The sequence below is a fragment of the Bos mutus genome, chromosome 9 (genome assembly GCF_027580195.1).
Source record: "Bos mutus isolate GX-2022 chromosome 9, NWIPB_WYAK_1.1, whole genome shotgun sequence".
Taxonomy (NCBI): Eukaryota; Metazoa; Chordata; class Mammalia; order Artiodactyla; family Bovidae; genus Bos; species Bos mutus.
The window spans coordinates 39,238,267-39,262,916 of NC_091625.1; the positions used below are offsets into that span (position 1 = coordinate 39,238,267).

At 41.7% G+C, this 24,650-nt stretch overlaps 1 protein-coding gene and 1 long non-coding RNA gene across 3 annotated transcripts in view; one reads left to right on the forward strand and one right to left on the reverse strand.

Moving 5' to 3' along the window:
• Nucleotides 1-3,406: 3,406 nt before the first annotated feature.
• On the reverse strand, nucleotides 3,407-19,056 carry MFSD4B (major facilitator superfamily domain containing 4B). The gene is given in 5 exon segments (XM_070376426.1): nucleotides 3,407-12,596; nucleotides 12,598-13,808; nucleotides 15,397-15,513; nucleotides 16,823-16,991; nucleotides 18,678-19,056. Coding segments are annotated over 5 exon segments (1,737 nt in total). The 5' UTR covers nucleotides 18,861-19,056; the 3' UTR covers nucleotides 3,407-12,539.
• A 109-nt stretch (nucleotides 19,057-19,165) lies between these two features.
• LOC138989140 (uncharacterized) overlaps nucleotides 19,166-24,650 on the forward strand; it is a 40,883-nt gene continuing 35,398 nt past the window's right edge. For both annotated transcript variants that reach the window (XR_011465359.1, XR_011465360.1), the window contains exon 1: nucleotides 19,166-19,322. This is a non-coding gene — a long non-coding RNA (uncharacterized lncRNA). The remainder of the gene's footprint in view (nucleotides 19,323-24,650) is intronic.

Sequence of the window (24,650 nt, forward strand, 5' to 3'; positions counted from 1 at the left end):
TAAAAGTTCTCATCACAAGGAAAAAAATATGTAACTGTGTGGAGATAGATTAACATCTAACTAAACCTACTGTGGTAATCATTTCACAGTATATACACATATCAAATGATTTTGTTGTACGCCAAAAACTAATACAGTGTTAAATGCCAATGATGTCTCAATATCAATTAATCAGAATGCATTTATTTATGTTCATTTATAGGTATATATAAGATCCCCTGGAGAAGGGAACAGCTACCCACTACAGTATTCTGGCCTGCAGAATTCCATGGACAGAGGAGCCTGGTAGGCTACAGTCCATGGGATCACAAGGAGTCAGACATGACTGAGCGACTTTCACACACACACACACACACACACACACACACACACACACACACACACAGGTATACAGAGGGCTTCCTGATGGCTCAAACAGTAAAGAATCTGCTTGCAATGCAAGAGACACTAGAGCCTTGGGTTCATTCCCTGGGTCAGGAAGATCCCCTGGAAGAGGAAATAGCAACCCACTCCAGTATTCTTGCCTGGAGAATTCCACAGGCAAAGGAGCCTCACGGGCTACAGCCCATGGGGTCGCAAAGAGTCGGACACAATTGAAGCGACTGAGCATACATACACAGGTATATATATAAACACATTTTTATGTTTGCACAGATAAAATCTCTAGCAAGTGCACAAATATAATAAAAATGGTTGTTTTAACGGATCAAGGGTAAATAACATTTTTAAATTCACCTCTGTACTGTTTGATTTTATTACTATGCGCACATATGACCCACTAAAAACAACTGTATGCTCTTGGTGCTTCTCACTCTTTTGTTGCTGGTGGGCTCATCTCAGCTGCTTGGTCAGGTCCAAGGAAGTCCGTCCTCTGCCTGGCGCCTGAGCGGAGAGCTCACCAGGCCTGGTGTGGCTCCTAGTCACACGTATTCTTACTGACTTACCAGGACAACTAAGTGTCCTGTGACCCATAACCCCATTAGCTTAGTTAGGGTGCCCCAACTGGCCTTCCTGGCCACAACAGTTATGGGAGGAAAAAAAAACAAACCTCATTATTTCCCTTTTGTACATGGTCGCTTTTCTAAACTAATGAACATTAGTTTCTTATTAAAGTTCCCCACTGTGGTTGCTTTATTTTTTCTTTGACTGTGTGGTTTGGGAATAATAACAATAGTAGCAAACATTCGTTGTGTGCTTAACTGTGTTCGTTTGCTAGGGCTGCCATAAAAAATATCATAAACAAGGTGCTTTAAACAACAGAGATCCTTCCCATTATTCTGGAGGTTCTGAGATCAAGGCATTGGGAGGGCTGCTTTGCTACGTGGCCTCTCCGTGGCTTGTAGGAGGCTATCTTCTGTGTCTTCATCTGATCTTGCCTCTGTCTCTTCTTCTGATAAAGACACCTGTCATATTGGATTAGTGTACACCCTAATAAACTCATTTCAGTTTAATTGCCTCTCTAAAAGCCCTGTCTCCAGTCACAGTCTAGGATACTGGGGGGCTGGGGGAGGGGGTTGGAGTTCAAAATCTGCTTGCCTATGAATGCAACCCATGGCACAAGAATAAGCAATGCAGCCCAGGTAATAGACAGCAGAGTCAGAATTTGAATCCAGGCTCCAGATCATAAGACTCTTCAGCTCTATACTGCACATGAATTTTTTTTTCATGTATTCTTCTGGATCCATTAAAGTTTCTCAAAGGAGAGAGAATTAAATGGCTGCTATAGTACACCAACAGAAAAATTCTGCTCCTCCAACAACAACAAAAAAATTGCACTCCCCAAACAATGATCATTTCCAGTGGAAGGTACCAGAGGGGCCCTGCCAGTCCTCAAGTGTGTCCTTGTGAACCACAGTCTTTTACCCCATCTTTCCAGCCCAGGGAACCCTTAGGAGCGGGTGGTGTGGTCATTCGGCCCACTCACGCCTCGCCAAGTTCATGGAAGATGAAATGGGTGTGCAAGGATCAACAAAGCCCCTGCTTCCTCATGTAAGCATTAGGGACCATGTGATGACCAGCGTTGGATGTCACAGTCAGTTATGCTTGAAATCCCATCTGGCCCAATACCGAGGCTTCTAGAGGTTTTGGTTTATGATGAGCCAGAAACGGCCAAGTTTTGCCCACAGTCCCTGGCACGAGGCAAAGGTACAAGAGGATCCCTGTGCAGAGTGAAGTGCACAGCTGTAAACTGGGCCACTGAAAGCAGAGCCAGCAGGGGTCACATAAGGATACCCAGAATGTCACCTACAACTGCTCCCACAAGACAAGGGAGAACGTGGTCATTTAGTTTCTCTCAGCTTAAACGTCCCACTTTAAAAAAATATCCTTTTCTAAGACCCCCATAAAGAATGAAGGGGATAAGGAAGTTGCTGTATACCTGAATCACAATCCAAGTTTCAAGTATTTAACCAAACCATCACCACAGTTGTTTTAAACAAGTTAAGAAATAGGCAGTCTTTCACCTGCTGGGCCCCGTACAGAGGAAGCAAGGAGAGGTAGCCCAGCTGCTGCCTGATGTGCAATTTGAAAATCTCCTTTCCTTTCTGAAACAGAGACATCCCTGCCATCCTCTTAATTAGGGAAGCATTAATATCATTCAAGCAAAACATTAAAATTCGCAACTCCATCTAGTCAAGGCTATGGTTTTTCCTGTGGTCATGTATGGATGTGAGAGTTGGACTGTGAAGAAAGCTGAGCGCCAAAGAATTGATGCTTTTGAACTGTGGTGTTGGAGAAGACTCTTGAGAGTCCCTTGGACTGCAAGGAGATCCAGCCAGTCCATTCTAAAGGAGATCAGCCCTGGGTGTTCTTTGGAAGGAATGATGCTAAAGCTGAAACTCCAGTACTTTGGCCACCTCATGCGAAGGGTTGACTCATTGGAAAAGTCTCTGATGCTGAGAGGGATTGGGGGCAGGAGGAGAAGGGGACGACAGAGGATGAGATGGCTGGATGGCATCACCAACTCGATGGACATGAGTTTGAGTGAACTCCGGGAGTTGGTGATGGACAGGGAGGCCTGGCGTGCTGTGATTCATGCGGTTGCAAAGAGTCGGACACGACTGAGCGACTGAACTGAACTGAATAGCTTCTTTGGTGGACTTGTAAGGTTAGAGATTATGTCATAAACTTCTTTAAGAGGAGCTGAAGGGCCAAAATGTTAGATGTCATCAGAGATTCTAGATGTCATTTCTAAAATATCCATGTGAAGTGAAAATAAAATACTATTCCCATTTTAGGAACCAATACACTATCACACACATTTGGCGCACTCATAATCTAAACTCTAGAAATATTCTTGACTAATTTCTGGAGAGATACCAAACTCATTTTTAAAAATCCATGAAATAAGACACAAATTTTATCTTTAACCAGTATCAGTGTTTATTTACATCAATATTTTACTAAAACAAGCTTTTACATTGTACAAAGTCATATAAACAGTGAGCAGGCTTAAATCCAAATGTAATAAATCTACAAGTTTACCGCTCCTCCTCCATTAAGCCCCCCAAAACAAAAGTGACTAGCAAAAACCTGTCTAGAAGAGCAACTTCCAAAAGAGCCGGGTTTGGTTTTTGGGGGGACAGAATTTCAACCAGTACTGATTACCCCCTTTAACTGACCAAGCAGCAGCGGCAATAACACGAAATATGAGAGCTCTCCCTTTCCATTTCTCCTTCAGAGAAAGTACACAGGATTTCAAGCATCCATAAAAGAAACATGATGTAACCAAGCTGTAAATCACCCTTTAAAAACCATTGCAACAAGTTTAGAAGTTTCAGTTCTCTGCATTGATAAAAGCAGCAGTTCTCAACCTCTACTGCACATTACTTTAGGGGGTACTTTCAAAAATATCAACATTCAGGCCCCACTTCACACCAATTAAATTCTTATTTAAGTGAAAAGGCTGGCATCAGTAGATTTTGAACACTGTTAGCTGATTCTAACAGCAGTTAGGGTTAAAAAAAAACACTGGAGCAAATGGCTGATCTCTTGCCCAGGGGAACAAGAATACATGCTGCAATTAACGTTTTTCCTTCAGGCTGTTTTTCCTCCTGGAGTTTATGGGTTTCAGAGGGTGTAAAAGCAAAATGTCACTTTGCCCTGCTTCTGTATCCTTATCACAGTCTGCAGACACTCCCTCTGCCCCTCACCAAGATAAAACCAAAGTAACAGGGTCACCTAACTGGCTCTGATCTCAGAAACAATAAAATCACAAACATTTCCCATAAGCCTGGACTCCCTAACAAAGCAATTCTATCCCTGGCTTTTGCTGCACTGGCATCTGAAGACTTGTCACACTCTCTATGAATATGAATATGTCACGACCTCTTATGAATATGTGGGGGCTTCCCTGATAGCTCAGTTGGTAAAGAATCTGCCTGCAATGGAGGAGACACCGGTTCAATTCCTGGGTTGGGAAGATCCCCTGGAGAAGGGAAAGGTTACCTACTCCAGTATTCTGGCCTGGAGAATTCCACGGACTGTATAGTCCACGGGGTCACAAAGACTCGGACGCGACTGAGCAACTTTCACTTCACTGTCTATGAATATGATAAATATGTGGGAGAGGTACTGCTTTTCCATTATGCACAGACTAACGCAAACTTGGAAACTTTGGTACATGTTGCTTTTCTCCTTAAATACTTGTGTTTCTACTTAGCAAGCCAGTCCTTCTCTTTGAGGTAAACTTTTCCTGTCCTAAATGCTTCTGTCTCTGAGCTTATCTTCACTAAGAGTAAAGGCCCAAAGAGTATGTGGACCCAGAACTCGATAATCCCCACCTAAGGAAAAAAACTTCTCAAGTGAATGAGAACCAGCTCAGTTAACCCATAGGTGTTTGAAGGTGTGACCCAAGATTCCAGTTCAACCAGAAATGTGTCCTTTGGCTCCTGTGAACAATTCCCGAGGTGTCAGAGGCCCCTGCTGCCGCTTTCTGCAGCAGGTTTTCACTGTATTCACCTCAACTGCACTGTGCTAAATCATTTGTATAAAGCTCTAAATCAAGAATCACTCCAGAGATTACATGTAGAAATACTGGAAATGAACAGACACAGACATACACCAAGGAAACAAGAGCCTGGCTCTTGTCAATACTGACTTTTCCGAACTGGTAAAACCCTTTACAACAGGCTTTACTGATGCTTCAGCTAACAAAGACTGTCATGGCAAATCTTACTTGAAATAGTAAAGCATAAGCTCAATGCCAGCAAGGATCCCACCTGCCTTGTCCTCTGCTATGTTCCCGCAGCGGATTACCGAGCACAGTAAATGCTCAGCGCATGTGCTTGGTCGCTTCAGTCATGTCCGACTCTGTGACCCTATGGACCGCAGCCCACCAGGCTCCTCTATCCAAGGGATTCTCCAGGCAAGAATACTAGAATGGGTTGCCGTGCCCTCCTCCAGGGGATCTTCCCAACCCAGGGATCTGACCTGCATCTCTTACATCTCCTGCAGGCAGGCTTATCATCACTAGCACCACCTGGGAGCCCAAATGCTCAGTAGATACCTGCTAAATAACTAAAATATTTAGACTTGGAAATTTTTCTGGTTCACAGAGATTAGAGCTTTAATAAGATCTCTTGCAAATTGGGAATCCTCTTTTATCTCTCTTAAGTACACATGCTACCCTATTAAGAGAGAGCTTTTGTCCTTGATGGAAACCGTACAGTTCACTACCAACTTTGTCTAATAAGCTCCTCAAAAAAGATCTACCACTGGATGTGACTGTTTTTCCAATTTTGATTCAAAACATGAACCAGACCATCTCCCTAGAGCCTGACAATTTGTATCCCATTCAGGCATCTGCTAGCAAATATCCAATAAACCCAGTACTACCCCAGGTACAGAGCAGACAGGGGAACTTCCTTTTTGGTTGTGACAGTGCCCATATCAGAGCAGCAGGGAGAGAAGTGTCAAGATGGCCACTCTCTGGATGGGGGCAACAGGCACCGACCCAAGAGAGGCCAAGTAACGGGCTGGTCAACAACTCCTGAGGCCAGGCTCTGCCCAGTAAGGACAAGAGCAGCTACTCAAGTCAGTCAGACAGGTTTCCTCTGGAATTTGGACTAGAGATATACAGAGGATGGGCCTAAGGGAGGAGGAACAGGGAGAAGTTCCACCGACAGGCAGAACTGCTTTGAGAGACAAGCAGAGAGCAGCCTGGCCCCAGCACCAGGCCCATTGCAGCCCATGGTTCCCTGACCACACACTATCTCTTCCAAGGTGGCCAGGGGGAGTCTCTATGTTCCCAAACAAAGGAGAACATGACTCGAGACTAGCCATTTAGCAGAAAACAGGGATCAAAAATCCCTAAATACATGATAATGATACTTGGTACTCCAAGGACAGGAGAGGAAGTTTCATTAATACTTAGTCTACAGTGCCTAGCACAAAGTAAGCTCTCAGTGTAAGCTTAGTGACCGAACAAAGATTGGAAGCAGAAATAACAAAACTGTGAGGTAGATACCTGACATTTAAGTTCATTTACTCAGGGTGTGGGTGATATTAAGCTAATTATAATGCACCAAAAGCCTGCCTAGAGTTTGAAGCGATAGTGTTTCCCTCTTCCTAGTGGATTAGAATAATATCTAAGCAGAATAATAAAAATAAAGCACCCCTCAAAATTAAAACCAGAATCATCATATGATTCATCAATTTCACTTATGGGGATATACCTAAAAGAATGAAAAGCAGAGACTAGAGGACTTACTGTATCACACAGGGAACTATACTCAATATTTCATAATAATCTATAAGGGAAAAAGTCTAAAAAGAACACAGACACATGTATATATTTATATATATCATATTTATATAATACACATACAACTGAATCACTATGCCGTACACTTCAAACAACATTGTAAAATCAACTATACTTCAATATTTAAAAATTAAAAAAGCAGGTATTTGTACATCAATGTTCATAGCAGCATTATTCACAACTGCCAAAAGGTGAAAGCAAAGCATGTAGCCATCAACATATAAATAGGTAAACAAAATATGCATACAACAGAGTATTGTTTATTTTTACAAAGGAAATTCTGACACATTTTGCAATAAGATGGACCTTGAGGATGTTACACTAAATAAAATAACCTGGTCATAAAAGGACAAATACTGTTTGTATCCACTTATATGAGGTACTTAAGAGCAGTCAAACACTCAGAGACAGAAAGTAGAACGATGGTTGTCAGGGGCTGGAAGGAGGGTGGAATTGGCGAGTTACTGTTCAATGGCTTGAGAGTTTCAGTTTTGCAAGATAAAAAATGTTCTGCAGATGATGGCAATGACTATAGCACAATAATGATAATGCCCTTAATGCCACTGAACTGTACACTTAAAAATGGTTAAAACGATAAATTTTGTTATGCGTATTTTATCACAACTAAAAAGGATTAAAAAAAAAAAAGAAAGCACCTTATTAATCACAATAAATTGTTCAGAAGCTAGAAAGCCCAACTCCTTAAGCTACTCATGTCATCTTACAACTTCAGAACATTTCTCCAGGCCATCCATTTACTAACATTACCAAATGCATCAAAGGCAAGCTGCAATAATTTAGAGATCAGAAACTGAGGCATTCTGCAATTAAAAATATAAGTCAAAAGGAAGACAGGAGACAATAATAAGAATCAATAGTCACAGTGCAAGAACCTAAGGGATCCTCCTTGTTGTTGTTGAAGAATTAAAAGAAATAAAAAGGGCAGAAATACAGGACAAGAGAAGACATAATTACAATTACCACAGGAAAATGTTGGAAAATAAAGAACAATTCTCTTTGATTGTAAAAATTCAGTGCTGTACAGTTTTAAATCATTAAATATGAGACTATTTAAACCTAAATAAAAATCCAACTCAGGCTCAACCTAGCTCAAGTGCCAACTGGCCAAAGTGCATTAAAGGAGAGAGCTTTAATATTCCTTCTGACAACCAAATCACCAGCTTTGGTTTGCTTCTTTTATACCCAAGAAAACCAACACCTTCTCTTTTAGATCACCAGGTCTTTCTTAAATGCCATAATTTATATTATGCCATTTAACAAGGTATCTATCACAACCTTCTGACCCCAGATAGTAGTTAATCAATCTCTAGAACAACAGGAAATAAAGCCTTCCTGGAAATATCTTGTGTGATGACTTGTTTGACGCTTTGTTTCTCCCACTGGACCTGTGTTATCTACATATGGCAGCCACCGGCCAATGCAGATACTGGACAGTACTGCATTAGAGGTAAGTTCCATGAAGGCAGGAAATTTCTGATTTTTCACCAGTGTACATCTCCCACAGAAACTACCAAACAAGAGGCATTCAATAACATGTGAAATAAATATTCAACAGCTAATGCAGCAAATGGAGAGGACTGAAGAGAACTCAGTCTTAGAATAGTGTATACAAATGGAGGGGGTTCATGGGGACTATAGACTCCCAGAGATTTAGATTTATTTAGAAAACCTAAAAGAAAACAAATGAAATTCCCAACAGTAGCAGCAAAGAATTTAACATTCCCAAAAAGTGGACCTTGCTACCCAAAGTGTGGTCGACCCATGGGCCAACAGCACCTAGGAGCTTGTTAGAAATGAAGAATCTCAGTCCCTAACCCAGTCCAACTAAATCAGAATCTGCATTTTAAGACGCAATTCAAATGCACATTAAAGTATGAGAAGCACCCATCTATTTCTCTATTTTTCCAGACTGAGCAAGTATTCTTCACTCAGCAAGTTTGAAAAAAACACTGCACACAACTACATGTAAATCGACAATAACCTTCATAAAAATTTCAACTTAAAAGAACAATTGTAACAAACTTTGAAATCACACAGTAAGCTTTTCTGTATCCCTTCCCTACCACCTCTACCCCTGTGCTACATCCCCACACTATAAGAAAATATCAGACACACACAGCATCTGTGGGCTCCACATACAGACATATACACACGCACACATTCACAACAAAACATTACGAATACATATTATGAACCAGGGCACCCAACAAACACAAGGGACCCCAGAAGACTGTATCTACTTTCACTAAGAATTTTAAGCTCTATTTTAGTAATAATTTTTAAGTGGCAGGATTGAATGCTACCTTGCTATAATAATACAAAAGTTCTGGTTATGAGAAAACTATCCTGATTATTCAATAAATCTACTTGAAACAAAATCATTTTACATGGAATCTGGGTCTCACATTTTTCAGGGGTGTGTTGATACTCTCTTTTTGTTCTTAATAAATTACAACTATTCAAACTAAAAACCAGTCCACCAAATGTAGTATCAATACATTCTAGACATAAAATTCAAGTTGTTTCTGATACTTTATCTGGAAGAAGGAAATTTTTTTTACCCCTTTACCCTTGTCTTGGGAAACTAAGCTGACTAGAAATTTAAGAACTTTCTAGGTATTTAGGATTATGATTACATTTGCCCCTTAAAAATTTTAGGTACTTCCCTAATCTTCTACCATGACCTTTTTTATACCTTCATATATAATAAAAATTATTTTTTTAAAGATTTTTCTTTAAAAAACAACAGGGATTGAAAAATGCTCTCAAAGTCTTCTTGGACTTTACTATGAAAATACCATTAGACCGAAACTTACGAATTTCCCTCATATTAAGCTGCATTTGAACTGGTTAAAAGTACAGTGGAAAAGAGCACAACCTAAAATCTCAAGGGAAAAAGCCTAATTCTGAGTCAGGTTTATTGGCCTGGTCTATAGGGAGTTTTCCATTCCTGCACTAGAACATTCAGTAGGTTGTATCTATTATCACTTTTGGTGACTACTGAAGGATTTTTCCCCAGCTAAAGTTTTCTGACTCCCTTGAGTGTTGCAGACATTTGAGTATAGCAGACACACCCTAAGGTGACCCCCAGTAATCAGATACATCCATATACTATCCTCTTCCCTAGAGTTTGGACAGACTCTGAGACTTCCTTCTAGTCTACAAAATCTGGCAAAAGGGACAGGATGTCACTCCCATGATTACACGGTATCATTTAAAACCCCAGCTCAGTTGGCTCCAGTGAGATTCTCCTGCTGGCTTTGAAGAAACAAGCTGCCATGCTTCGAAAGGATCTATGAGAGGGCCTAGCAATCGAGACAGGTGCCTGCTGACAGCCAGGAAAAAAAAAAAAATGGAGATCTCAGTCTACTACCTCAAGGAACTGAATTACTGTCAAAAACCACACAGCGTAGAAGGGAAGTCCAAGCTCTACAAAGCACAGCTCTTTCAACAGCCTGACTGCAGCCCATGAGATCCTGAGCAGAGAACCAACCCAGTGAAGTCACACCCAAATTCTTGACTCAAGAAAACTGTGAGGTTAAAGAAATAAAAGGTCTGTTGTTCTAAGCTGTTAAATTTGTGATACAATAATTTGTTACTCAGAAATAGAAAACTTCGGTATTGGTTACTTGAGTATCGGCAGACACTTATTTAACTAAGAACTGATTATTAGGATGAAGGCTAATTCCTGGAATTGTACTGTCTTATCTTTCCAATATGGAAATACATTATCAAACTTTAACAATCCCTATAATCTCATATGGCCATTCACATTTTGGTTTGTGGAATTCTAATGCATTTTTCATGGATTTCCAAGTTTTCTATCATGTTCTTATTCCCTTCTTTCTCTGAGTTGCACTTTTATCCTTTAAATGTCGATGCCACAGGTTGAATCCCTATTCTGGCAAGCCGCCCGGATGCCAAATAGTTGCTACTGCCTACATTCCAACAACCTGAGAAAGGGCAGTAAGTGGAGTGGACCTAATCTCCAAGTTCCAGCTAAGAGAAAAGGATAGAATAAAGAAAGCAAGAAGAATAGGCTTTTCACTGTTAATTTCTCCACCAGCTCTCTCCAAAACTGTCAGATTGTTAAAATGACCAATAACGGACAGTGGTCAAGAAAGGTACTATTTTCCACTTATGAAAAAACAAAGGCAAATTTACAGAAATTAGTTAAAAAGTAGACATACCGCAACCAAGTAGAAATTAGGTATTATTCAGCACAAAATGTGCTAAGAAGAAGAGAACAAAATCTGTCATCAATGCCAGTCATTTATCAAAGGATACCCCACACCAGATTTGCCATGCTCACGATCCCTCTTAAGCCCCCAAGCCACTTTCAAATCATTACTTTGATTTCCGAGATATTTCAAACTCAGGGAGAAGGAGGTCCAGAGGCCTAACACAGGTATTCCAATCGCTGGAAAAGACCGTGTCTCACGGTTAATTAAATTAGCAGTCTAATTTACAGTGCTTACAACGTGACTACCAACTAGACTCAATAAGGAGCAACTCCTGGAACAGCAGACTCATTCCCAGATTGTCACTGAGGTAACCAAAGGACCACAAGAGACCCCGTTCACAGCCCTACTACTAACATAGTAACTCTGAAACAGCTTTAAAAACTGCAACAAGGCATCTCCAAATCCTGTGTGAACACAGAGAAAATGAGCATATAAAAATAACTTCTTAAAATGTCTGTAAAAATAGTACAATCTCCATCATTGAACGAACCACTGTATTCACTGAAACTAAGACACTGATTGTAAAATGCAACATTACTTTATAGAAGTATATGGGAAAAAACTCAATTTTGTCACATTAAATGATCACTGATTTTAACACATACTTTGATTTCAGAGATGTTAAAAATGTGAAAAAAAAAAAGGTGCATCTCAGCATCAATGACATACAGTGCTAAAAATGTATTCCTCATAATTATTCAAATAAAGTATTAAATACTGAGTCTCTTACATTGACGTTATTCATAATCAGTAGCACATTCTTAAAGCTATTCATTTTTTTTCCACTTCTCATTTGAAATGACGAATGGAGTGGCACTTATGTTCATTTCTGACAGACACCTTGCACAAAATGTAAAAATGAGGGATTCCCATTTGAAAGTCATCTCACTTTCATTAGAGACCCAGACCAGGAGATGAGATAAACAAGGCCTACATAAGTCAGATGACTGAGTACAGGGCCAGACTAGGAAGCAGCAGTGGAGGTTGAAGCCAGGTCTCCAGCACCTGTTCTCTGCTCTCTTCATAAAAATCTGAAAACATCAGTAATTACCATGTTTTGATCCAACACTACAGAGTAAAACAATTAACAGAAATCTCTGTCCATTTTCAAAGATGTCTCTTTATGAAACGATTCTCAACTTCCCTGGCAGAATACTGATGACAGAGAATTTGTTTGGCTAACCGATTCAACTACTAAACAGTTTTGCTTTATCTGAATGGCACACCCAACTTCTCAAAAACAAATGCCTTCTCTGCATGCTCTGAGGAGGGGTGAAGGCCATAAAATATCACCTACTCAGCCACATGCCACCAAACACTAGCCTCACAACAGGATCCTGCTGTATGAGATCACTGGTTCTTTATGAAAGGCTCTGGGGATTACAGAACATTTCAAAACTTTTTAGCATTTGCTATACTCGGACCTAGAAATTGTGATCCTCAAAGCTTGTTACAAATATATTATGCTTTGCTCTGACTGGCCTCCTTAGAACTGGTGATTATTTGAACAGTCAGTAAATAATCCATCCTCTCAAAGCATTAGTCCCTTTTGTCCTGGTTTCTTGCAAGGTAATTCACAGAGGAGTTGCCAGTATTAACTGGAGAGGATTCAAACATTAACACATTTGAGTAGGAATGGTTGGGGACTTCAGCCGTAGGCTCCATCAAAATATTTCTAGATGTCTCTATTACAGAATTCCTCATTGTATCATTCATTTCAATCACTTCAAAGTCCATTTCATTCCATTTTTCTGCATCATCTTCTTCATTCTCTTCCTCATAGTCATTGAGCCCAGAGCTAGAAAGCAGAGCTTTCTGGTCCTCACTTTTCCTGTGTTCTTTTCGCTGACGATCAAGCGGCAAGGTGGCTAATTTGTACAGTACAGGAAATAAAATAGCAGTGGCTATTGATGACCCCAAAGAGGTGTACAAAACTACAGGCAAATCAGGGTATTTGCCTTGAAGAATTCCAATTACTGCAGGAATAGCCATTTCTCCCAGGGCGGCACCGACTACAAAAAATGCTGCAGCTTTCCCATGGATGGTCGTGTACTGCTCAATCCAAGACACTCCACTGGGGAACGTGGTTGCCATTGAGGCCCCATACACTGAAGTCGCTATCCAAAGACAAACTGGGCTCTTGTTGAAAAGCACCAGAAATAAAGATGAAGTCAGGCTGCCAATGTTGCTCAGCACAATCATGGTTCCAGGTTGTAAACATGTAGCAAAAAAGATTGCCATGCCCCTGCAGGCTGCAAAGGTCCCCCAGAAGATGGAGTTCAACCCGGCCGCTTCCCTTTCTTTCATGCCAGCATGGGTGGTTGCAAATGAGAAAACGTAAGAGCCATATGTCACCTCAGCTCCAACATAAAAAAAGAAGAACAGGAAAAGGAGACAGAGAAGGGCATTGTGGTATTTGGCTCTTCGAAACCTTTGAGCAGATACTCTTGCTTTTTCTTGCTTTGAGCTTTTCTTTAAAAACAGAGCGAAAAAAAAGAGAGCAACTACAAAAATATAAGTACCGATAACAGCGTAAGCCCACAGCAAATTCATATCATCAGGTATTCCAAATAGAGATTCTGAGTCAGCTTCAGATGACTGGTTGAAGGCAGATTGGTTAAAGTCAGCCTCTGTGCGGTTTTCAGCAGACACCGTCGTGCCCAATGCCAATTTAGCCAGCAGTGGAGCCAAAAAGGCACCTAGGGCAAAGCTGAAGTGTAAGGCCTGCATGTGCGGGGCTCCTTTGTCCCCCCAAATAGCCAAGATTAGGACGTTACCACCTATCAATGAAAGATGGAGAATGGTTTAATTATAGTAACTTGGCAAAATAGAAAAAAGTTCATTACTATCAGAAAGAAATATTTCACGTGGCACAAGAATTATAATATTCTAAGTTATCAACTGTGGCAACTAAGTCAATTCTACGATTAGTCCTTATGACTAAGTCAATTCTAACTCACCAACACTACCAAGAAACTTTCAGCACTAGAACCTCCCACACTCACAAATGGAATTCTATAATCTAGTAAAGCACTATCTCCGAGAGCTAAGTACATTAGCCCAAGGCTTTTCACAATACAGTTCCAATAGCAGCTCTGAATACTTTGGCCACCTGATGTGAACAGCCAACTCATCAGAAAAGACTGTGATGCTGGGAAAGACTGAAGGCAAAAGGAGAAAAGTGTGGCAGAGGATGAGATGGTTAGATAGCATCACCAACTCAACGGACATGAATTTGAGCAAACTCCAGGAGATAGTGGAGGTCAGAGGAGCCTGGTGTACTGCAGTCCACGGGGTCACAAAGAGGTGGACACAACTCAGAAACTGAACAACAATAATACCAGGCACAGGAGGGGTGGGGGTAGGGAAGGATATTTATAGTTACTTACTTCTAAATGTTTTAAATATATAAATATATAATATATATAAATATGTATTTCTATATAAATATATAATAAATATATATTATCACATAGTAGCCAAATGACCAAATTTTTCTATACTGGAAATCAATAGCCACTTGAGGAAAACTACTTATGTATACAGCAGGTGCAAAACACATATTCAGAACCCTGACCATGACAGGATTCTGCCCGTTACAAGAACAAGTAACAAGGATGCCTTCTAACATCTGCGGTCATACTGTAGGTATCTACAGGGTGAAGATGAGAAGCATCAAATATAATATTTTTTTTCTTTCTTTTTAATAGATTTGCACACATACAATTCTATCCTGTAATTTCACAACCAAATTAAACCCAAAGTAAAAAATATTTCCCCAACCTATCAAATACCAAGGAAGAGGTGGAGAAAGTTGGCTCTGGGGGGAACGAATGTCACATACATTATTTAGTACATTTTAAAAAATAAAGATACATGAGGGCAGCAACTTTTGAGAGAAAAGGAAAAGGGAAATAATACACAACACAGGTTTCTTAGTTTGAAAGGCAGAGTGCATTTTAAATTGGAGAGCTGCTTCTATGTTTCCTCAGCCATATAATGGTTCCAAACTTGGTTTCATCTGTTAATTCATCAATTCTTCCCACATTACAATGATAAAGACCTAGCCCAACTGAAAGCCTGCTCATCTGCATTGTAATCACCCACACCGGGGCCCCTCTCCTCTTTGGATATTGTAAATCAACAAACTCTCAAAGAACAAAACCCCCTGAATTCACTCTGTGGTTGGCTGCTCAAAAACAGGCACTCTACCTGGCAAGAAGGGTGGTACTGACTGGGAGACCCCATGGAAAACACAGCAGGTCAGAGTCATTTTAGGGGACAGTGCAAGTGACAATTTAATACCAGCTGCTCTTTTTCTAGTAGAAAGACGCTAGTCCCAGAGACGATAATGAAGGGCTCACTAACCTGTATCCAGAATGCCAATTGAAACACCGAAGGTGGACATCATGACGATCAGTAACACTGCAGTCTTACAAAATGGAACGAGATAAAGACCAACTGTGGTAGCGAACATTGACACCCCTGAGAAAAAAGGTCAAAGTCAGCTATGAAAAATACTATTTATGGCAAAGGGTCATGGATGAAGTCAACATCATAAAAACTCTCAAAAATGCAGAACAGGTCAAATTAAAATTGAGTAACGAGCAGAGGAAAGGTTCTGCTTCTATGAAGTTATTTCATTTAAAAGCTTCTATCATCCTTATGAACTATAAAGTTTAAGCTATTCTAATATTAGTGTAACTAGAAGTGTAACTAGTACACTTCTAGTACTGCTAATAATCAAAACATACATTATACCACAAGGCAAAATTTTATAGCCAGACAGCTCAAAAATTATTGATTTTTAACAACCTAAACAGATTTTTAGATAAAGGTAAAAAATTAAGTGCAATTACCATAGTAGTCTGTAGTAGAAATGTATTAAACAGTGGCACTAGTGGTAAAGAATCTGCCTGCCAATGCAGGAGACACAAGAGACATGGGTTCAATCCATGGATCAGGAAGATCCCCTGGAGTAGGAAATGGCACCCCACTCCAGTATTCTTGCCAAGAAAATTCCAAGGAGAGAGGAGCCTGGCAGGCTACAATCCATGGTAAGCACAGAGAGTCAGACACAACTGATCAACTGAGCACACAGCACAAACAGATCTGTTTGAAGACTAGGTAGGGAAATGTAAGAAATACATTCTTTCAACCCACTATGGAAATCAGAGGGATTATTGACTCATTCATCAACAAGAGTAATTATCTCCTTCCAAAGCAGTTTTGTCACATTAATCCAGATTTTCTCTAAACATGTCAATTTATCCAAAAAAGAGTAAGTTAAAAGCTTTGCTATCTATTTTGAGAGCGAGGTGGAGAGGCCTGGGTTGATCACTCACAAGGAGCAGCTGGGACAAAAATTTAGCATTCATCATTTCACCCACCATCCCTTCCCACCTTTGTTCTCAGCCCAGTGTCTAGTCTGGGCAGGTCTGAGGAGTTTATTCTCATCTATGGCCCCAGAAAATCTGCCCTAAACACTGACAAACAGAGCTCTTTAAACAACTGGCATGTGATGCAGCAGTGGTATCTAGACCACAGTGAAGGTCAGGAGGGCTAAGGATTGCTAACACACTAGGACTCATCTAAGTTTCCAGAGGCATCCAGCCCAGATTCCAAGCAACTGCCAAGAAGAGAGCAGGCAGCAGAGGAGCCTGGCTTCCAGTGAGGATGCCTAAACACTACTTTTAAGCTGTCAACCATTCTGCAAGCCAGTATGTTTCATATTTAAAAGCAAGCTGTAAATTCCTTGCAAGTCTCAAAGAAGCTGAAACTGTCGTTTACTCACCCAAAAGGAGGAAGTGATTCATACTGTCGAAAAGAACTCCACCAATCACAGAGCCACCCAGGTATCCAAAGGCACGGCCCACAAAAATCAGAGAAAGACGGCTGATGTTGCGGTTCACATTCGTTGCCAAGTCTTGAAACGTGGGTCCCAGTATAGCAACACTCATCCCCTAAAATTCAAAAAGACAGAAGTTTTTATTTACAATCATTAAAATAATGTCTATGTATGTGGTAGCTTTTTTCACTATAAAAAGGGAGGGAACTTCAACGGACGGTAGGAGATTAAGTCCCAAAGTTAAATTCATAATGAACCGACTAATAGTACTACTAGAGCTACAGACTATTTCTGGTGTGTCAAATCCTATGGTTTTTCTCATCCTGACAACTCTCAAATTGAACTTTAAAAAAATTAATTCTTTTAGCTTTTTGGTGCAATTATGTTTCTGTTTTGAACAATACCAGAAAAGACTACAGTATTTCTATTAACAGTAAAATGTAACATTAAAAAACGTTTTTGAAAGTTTTAAGTAGTCTGAAACACACTGCATGCACAAATAACACAAGAATTGTGATGCTAAAAATTTGTTTTCAAGCCATCAAAGTAGTATCGCATTTTTGATGCTGTTAAAACAGCAGAACTTCTGGATGTACATAGGGTCCTTCTTTAAAATTATACGTATAAAACATGCAAGAGAGAAACAATTTGAACGTTTCCCAATCTACATTTTTCTTCAAGAAAACCAAAGCCTCAGGGGTATAGTCTGTAAGGCTTTCTTAGACAATATTACATACACCTGCATGCAACAGATTTAAAAATAAAATTTTATTCAAAGACATGTAACTTTAGCAAAAACTAGGGGCTGCATTTGGCTTTCACAGGAAATTCGTTGGACACTCAAAAAAATGTTTCCAATCGGTCTACATTTCAAGAATAAGTGATTCTAATTGCATGACTCTGCCCTAAACGCTTGGATGTAGCCCCTCCCCAGACGCGGGCACAGGCACAGAGCTATCGACTAATACATGAAGGGAAGGCAGTGCCCCAGCTGTAACCAAATTAGTCCCACCTGCAACGCATTTAACAGGACGAGGAACGGCGTTTGCATTGACTTTTCTTCAAATACAAATACTCTAAGAATCACCTGTGCCTCAGGGAAAGATATTAAGTGGCCAGAAGTGACAGCTCAGAGAACTCACCCTCCCAACTCCCCAAGACCCCAATATTTAAGACAAGCTACTAAGGGAAGTTTTCTGGAATAAAGTAACCGCCTTATTCCAGAAAACGACGGCCAAGAAGTTTGGCAAAAGGCTAAACTAGCCTTACACTTTGTTCTAGGAAAAACATTCAAGAATCAGAAAATTTGCTTTACATACGATTGTACGCAGACTAGGAAACAGTATTCCTGGCTCAACCACTTAACCGGCTGTGTGGTCCGAAAAAGTCACTCTTCCTGCGTGGGTCTATTTTCCCATTTGCAAGAATAAGGGGTCAATTCAGTCAAACGAAGACGAGAACCCAATAAAGCAGCTTTGTGCAATAATTTGGGGGTTGGGTGAGCGGCTGTAGACCTGGCGACCCCTCTTGCATTCCCCTGACCCCACAGAGGAGAGGTAGAAAGGTTTGCTGGAACTGGATAACATTATATATTACGAAAATCTATTTTACACTTGACAATATTTCTCGAAAAATCGTAATTGTGCCCATTTTACAGACTGCAAAACTGAGGCTCGGGCAGATGGATGAGCCCAAGGTCACAGAGTCTGCAAGCGGCGGAGACAAGAGCTCAGAAGGCCGCGTTCTCTGTAGAACGTCTGCCCTCGTCTCGGTTTGGGAGGGTTCCAGCCCCGGCTCTCACCAGCCCCAAGAAGGCGGCACACAGGAGGACGGTGATGAACCAGCGCAGCATGCTGTCTGCCCGGCCGCTCCTCCGGGAGCCCACCACTGCCTCCGGCTCATTCTCCGCCGGGGCCTCGGCCTGGAGAAGCCTCTGCCCGGCAGCCGGGGCCCCGGCCCCACAGGGTTCCAGTTCCAGCTCCATCGTGGCGGCTCCCGAGCAGCGGTCTCGCTACCCCTCGGCTTCTCAGCGGAGCCTCGGGAACTCGGCACCCTGCCCGGGCCTCGTGCCTCCAGAGCCTGCGGTCCCGGCTGGCGCCACCTCCCCGGGGGTGGCCCTAGTCCGGGCGGAGGAGTCGAACTTTGGGACGCGCCGGCCGTCGCAGGCTGCGGCCGCACGCCCTCCCTCACGCAGGCGCCTGCGCAGATCACGTGGCGGAAATGTGGCCTCTCGCCAACCGCGGCCTCTCCCCAAACCGGAAGTTGATGTGGTTGCCCAGGAGACCCGACGTCTCTCTCAGGCCTCAGCATCACACTTAGCTGAGCCCACCGAGGCCCTGCAGGCGGGCGCCCCGTGGCGGAGCGAGCTGAAGCTGCAGCTTGGGACGAGTTAGGAGGTAAGACGCAGCCAAGCCGTCACGAGGAATTGCTGGCCGAGAAACGCAAGGTATGGCTTCGCGCCCGCTCCCCGGGTCTCTTCGTGGGGCGGGCGGGTGGGGCAAAGGGAACCACAAGATCTCTCTCTTATACAAGTTCACAAAAGTTCTGCCCTAGTTCCTTTGGGTTCTGTCGACTATTGATCTGAGGTTCGCCAGTCACTCCACATTTGTTGAGCCACTATGTAAACTTTCACGTGTATGATCTCAATTGATCCTCTTAACAACACTCTAAATTCCATATTATACTGGTTTTACAGATAGGAGAGTGAAGTCATAGAAACTAACAACTTGCCCAAGGTCAGTGAGCGAATCCGTGGCTCTTCATAAACAGTGTAATACTAGCTCAAAAAAGAAATCTGGAGCCAAAGCTGCGGTTTCTAGCACACACTCGCCCCAATCTCTACAAATATTTCCATTGTTGTTAGGAAGTGGAGCAGGGCATCGATTTGCAGAATCCCCGAATTAAGAGTAACTTCCCAGGTGGTGCTAGTGGTAAAGAATCCGCCTGCCAATGCAGGGACATAGAAGACGCAGGTTCCATCCCTGGGTTGAGTAGATCCCCTGGAGTAGGAATTGGCAAGCCACTCCAGTATTCTTGCCTGGAAAGTTCCCTGGACAGAGAAGCCTGGCCTGCTGCACTCCATGGGGTCGCAGGGAGTCGACCATATCATAGAGCATGATGATACGGAGACGACTGAGCGTGAAGCGCTGAACTGGATAAGATTATACCAGCGGAAAAGGAAAAACCTTACATTCTGTATCCTACTTTAGCTTTTTGTTTCCTTTTGCTCCTTGACCAGACAGACCAAATGTGTATTTCTCTTTGTCGTCTATCTGGAGTATTCTTTTCCACCTAATTAATCCTTAGCTCATCCACGGTAGGCTCCCAATTATACCACACCTGAGTGTCATCATTTCCCTTGCAGCCCAGCCCCATCTATTTGGTCATTAAGCACTTTCTCCATGTACATCAGAAAGTACAGGTTCTATGACTTAAGAGAACCTGTTTTAGATTTCAGAGTCAGGGAATATGTCTCTAAGTTTAATGGGGTTGAAACAAAAGGCATATACATATATTAAAGAGAATAAGATATGATATGGGAGAGGTAGGTTAGGTCCAAATTGCTAAGGGCAAATCCAGATTGCCTCCATTTCTTTGTCTTCTCCTTCTGAGACCCTTAATGACTTGTCCATTAGACCTTTTGATATAGTCACAAAGGTCCATGCTGCTCATGTTCCTTTTTTTTCCCCCTAGCCGTTTTTTTCCACCTCTGCTCTTGAGTTTAGATAAGCACTGTTGATTTCTCTATCTTCAAGTATATTGCACCCATCCAGTGAATTTATTTCAGATATACTTTTCAGTTTAAAATTTCCACCTGGTTCTTTTTCATAGTTTCTTTTTCTCTGCTAAAGATGCCTATCTTTACATTCATCTTTACCTCCTGGAGCATATAATAGCTGCTTTAGAGTGTTTGAAAATTCCAGCAACTGTGTTATCTCAGAGTTTATGTCTATTATCATTTTCCCCTTGGAATTTGGTCACATCTTCCTAGTTTTTTTGTATGACAGGTCATTTTCTACTGTATCCTGGACATTATGTCAGTTACACTGTGCAGACTCTGGGTCCTGTTAAAATCCTCTGGAGAATGTTTATTTAAGCAGGCCGTCAACCTGGTTAAGTTCAGGCTGCAAGTTTCCTATAGCCTTCTGTGGGTGAAGGTGCCAGTCTCAGTTCAGTTGTCAAAGCCCGTGCTGTGCTGCTCTGGGCCAGTCCTGAACATGCAGCACTCCTGGGTTCATCTGAGACTTGGGCAGTGCTTTACCTCTCAGACCAGTCGTCAGAGCTGTTGCTGTGCTGCTTCGGGCAAACCCAAGGGGCTTAGATGGTTCATACACAAAATTTTAGGGGTCACCTTTTCTAGCTCTCCCTTCTTCCCCTCCCCACTCACTTTCCAGTCCACAGTCTCCATTTCTCAGTTCGTTGGACCAGAAAGATGGGGTTTCCATCAGAGTTTTAGCTACTCAGAACACAGCTACAAGAGGAAAGAGGCAGGGAAGGCCAGACAGTTCACTGCCTTGCAGGTTTCTTTTCTCTAAGTCTTGATTCCCCGCTCCTTTGTTGACTTTTCACAGTCCTCGAGTACTTTCTCTTTGTATTTCATCGTGAGTGGAGATGGGCTGGAGCAGGCTTACGGCGCCAGCGCTGGACCAGCACTCTCCCTCCCTGTCTTTGAAGAGTCAGCTGAGGTGTGTTACTTCCTCTAGGAATCCTCTTCTGACCCTCCTCTTAGTCTCTGGTCTGTTTTAGTTTCCCTTTGACACATAAATAGGAAAATTCTGTGTGAAGTAGCCAGTGGTCTATTAGAATTATGCATAAGTTCATAAATACAGAATTTTCCTATTTATGTGTCAACTTCCCTTTTATACCAGGAATGCCCAAAGGAAGGCGACTATGTCTTACTTAGTCTTTAGCATAGTGCCTGGGACGCATTGTGTCTTCAGTAAATGTTTGTTGAATGTAGACTTTTTCTGAACACCCTAACCAAAACCGAATTCCTGTGTAGCCATGCTGCCCCTAAATGTGCTCAACATTCTGGCTTGTGTCAGGGTTGTTTCAACACTTGTTTTTACTTCCCTAGGAGATCGTAAGCTCAGTGAGATAGAAACTATGGACCTTACGTCTCTCTCTCCCTTGTGGCATTGTATTATATACTTTATAAATATTATATAATTGAATTGAGGTTTTTGTTGTTCAGTCACTAAGTTGTGTCTGACTCTTTGAGACCCCATGGACTGCATCACTCCAGGCTTCCCTGCATTGAGGTTCAGTACACTAATTTTAAAGTTAAATGTTTTAATTCACCCTGATTAAACATCAAAATAATTTTTTTTTCTCCAAGGGAAAGATCTGCTTTCTCATTCTACCCACTTCACTCCAGAAAGCAGCAGGATACTTTTTCCACTTTCCTCCAGAGGCCACTCACCACCTTTTTTTTAAAAAGAGGTGATTAAAATAGGACATTGCTTCATGCAGGCTTCTCTTTAGACTATTACTGAGGATAATTTTTTTTGTTCATGAGAATGGGCTTTTCTTTAAATAAATATAGTTTTGATTCCCTTGGGGGGAGGGAATGGATATTTTACAACATCTATGACAATTTATGAAGAAAATAAATATCTGGGTCTTAGTGGCTAGTCAATGGCAACCCACTCCAGTACTCTTGCCTGGGAAATCCCATGGACAGAGGAGCCTCGTGGGCTGCAGTCCATGGGGTCGATGAGAGTCGGACACGACCAAGTGACTTCCTACTTTCACTTTCCATTTTCATGCATTGGAGAAGGAAATGGCAACCCACTCCAGTGATCTTGCCTGGAGAATCCCAGGGACGGGGGAGCCTGGTGGGCTGCCGTCTATGGGGTCGCACAGAGTCGGACACGACTGAAGCGACTTAGCAGCAGTAGTGGCTAGCAAGATACTACCTTGGCATATTTGTGAAATGGCAACAGGGAGGCAGATTTTTCATCTTACAACTTAAAATTTTACTTTGGACAAGAATGAGAAGTTGGATTATGTTTAGGGACTATATATCACTATTCAGTTCAGCTCAGTTCAGTCGCTCAGTTGTGTCCGACTCTTCGAGACCCCATGAACTGCAGCACGCCAGGCCTCCCTGTCCATCACCAACTCCCGGAGTTCACTCAAACTCACGTCCATCGAGTCGGTGATGCCATCCAGCCATCTCATCCTCTGTCGTCCCCTTCTCCTCCTGCCCCCAATCCCTCCCAGCATCAGAGTCTTTTCCAATGAGTCAACTCTTCACATGAGGTGGCCAAAATACTGGAGTTTCAGCTTTAGCATCATTCCTTCCAAAGAACACCCAGGGCTGATCTCCTTTAGAATGGACTGGTCGGATCTCCTTGCAGTCCAAGGGACTCTCAAGAGTCTTCTCCAACACCACAGTTCAAAAGCATCAATTCTTCAGCGCTCAGCCTTCTTCACAGTCCAACTCTCACATCCATACATGACCACTGGAAAAACCATAGCCTTGACTAGACAGACCTTTGTTGGCAAAGTAATGTCTCTGCTTTTGAATATGCTATCTAAGTTGGTCATAACTTTTCTTCCAAGGAGTAAGCGTATTCTCTGGAAGGACCATCCTTTTTACTTATCAGATAAGTTTCATCAGTGCTTGAAGTACATCATGAAAAAGTAGGTGTCATCATAACTATTTTTATCAGTACACTAAACGATCATTCTTTAACCTCATCACTAAAAGCCCAGCCTGTTAAAACCAACTCAAAGATTTAATTTCAGTAAGATAACTTTCATGTTTGTGCTATGTATTTTGAAAAGTTAGAAATAGCATTGAAAGGACCTAACATTGGTATCTGTTTGATGGAATTAACTTATCTTATTAAAAATCAAAAGTTACTGATTCTTAATTTCTTTTTAAAAATATAAACTTAAAATTTTCTTTAGCTGGATGCATTGTAACAGGGCTGCAGGACTCTCTGAATCTACTGTCATAATGGTCTCCTAGACTGTACGGATCAGATAAAATCTTTGCTGTACTGTACTATTATTAGCCAAAATCAATATACCAGGAAAATAAAAACAAAGCAACCAAAAGTGAGAGTATGGCTACTGTAGACTCTGCAGAGAAAAACAGGCTAACATATGCGCCACAACTACAGAGCCCCCACTCTAGAGAGAGCCGCACCTGCTAAGCCCCCGTGACACAACTGTCGAAGCCCATGCTCCTAAACAGGAGAAGCTGGCGCCCCACAGCTGGAGTGTAACCCGCACTCACCACAGTCAGAGAAAGCCCGCACACAGCAACAAAGACCCAGTACCACGGAATCTTAAAACTTAGTAAAAAAAAAAAAAAAATCAATTGGCAGTAAAACCTAACCCAAGCTGATATGAGGCTGTTTATGATTTTTTATTTATTTGGTGGGAATGTGATATTAATGTTTGATTATGTATCCCATTGGGAGTATGATGTAATCAACAATATATTTCTATAGTACTTTCTCATAATAAAAACAAAACTGGATTCTGAAACATGTGCAACCAAGGCTGCCAGAGAAGGGATTATAGACCTATATTTCCTTTTTAAAGGTGATTTTACTGTTAAACATTTAGGAAAAAGCACATACTCACACACATACACATGTACACAAACCAATTAAGCTACTACTTCTTGGAGAGTATAAAACCTTGAAGCACTTTCCATATAATTCTCAGCGGGAAAGTAGTTATTACTAGTCCCAGTTTACAAATAAGGAAACTAAAACCATTTAAAAGGCTTAACTATTTTGTCCAACCACTAACA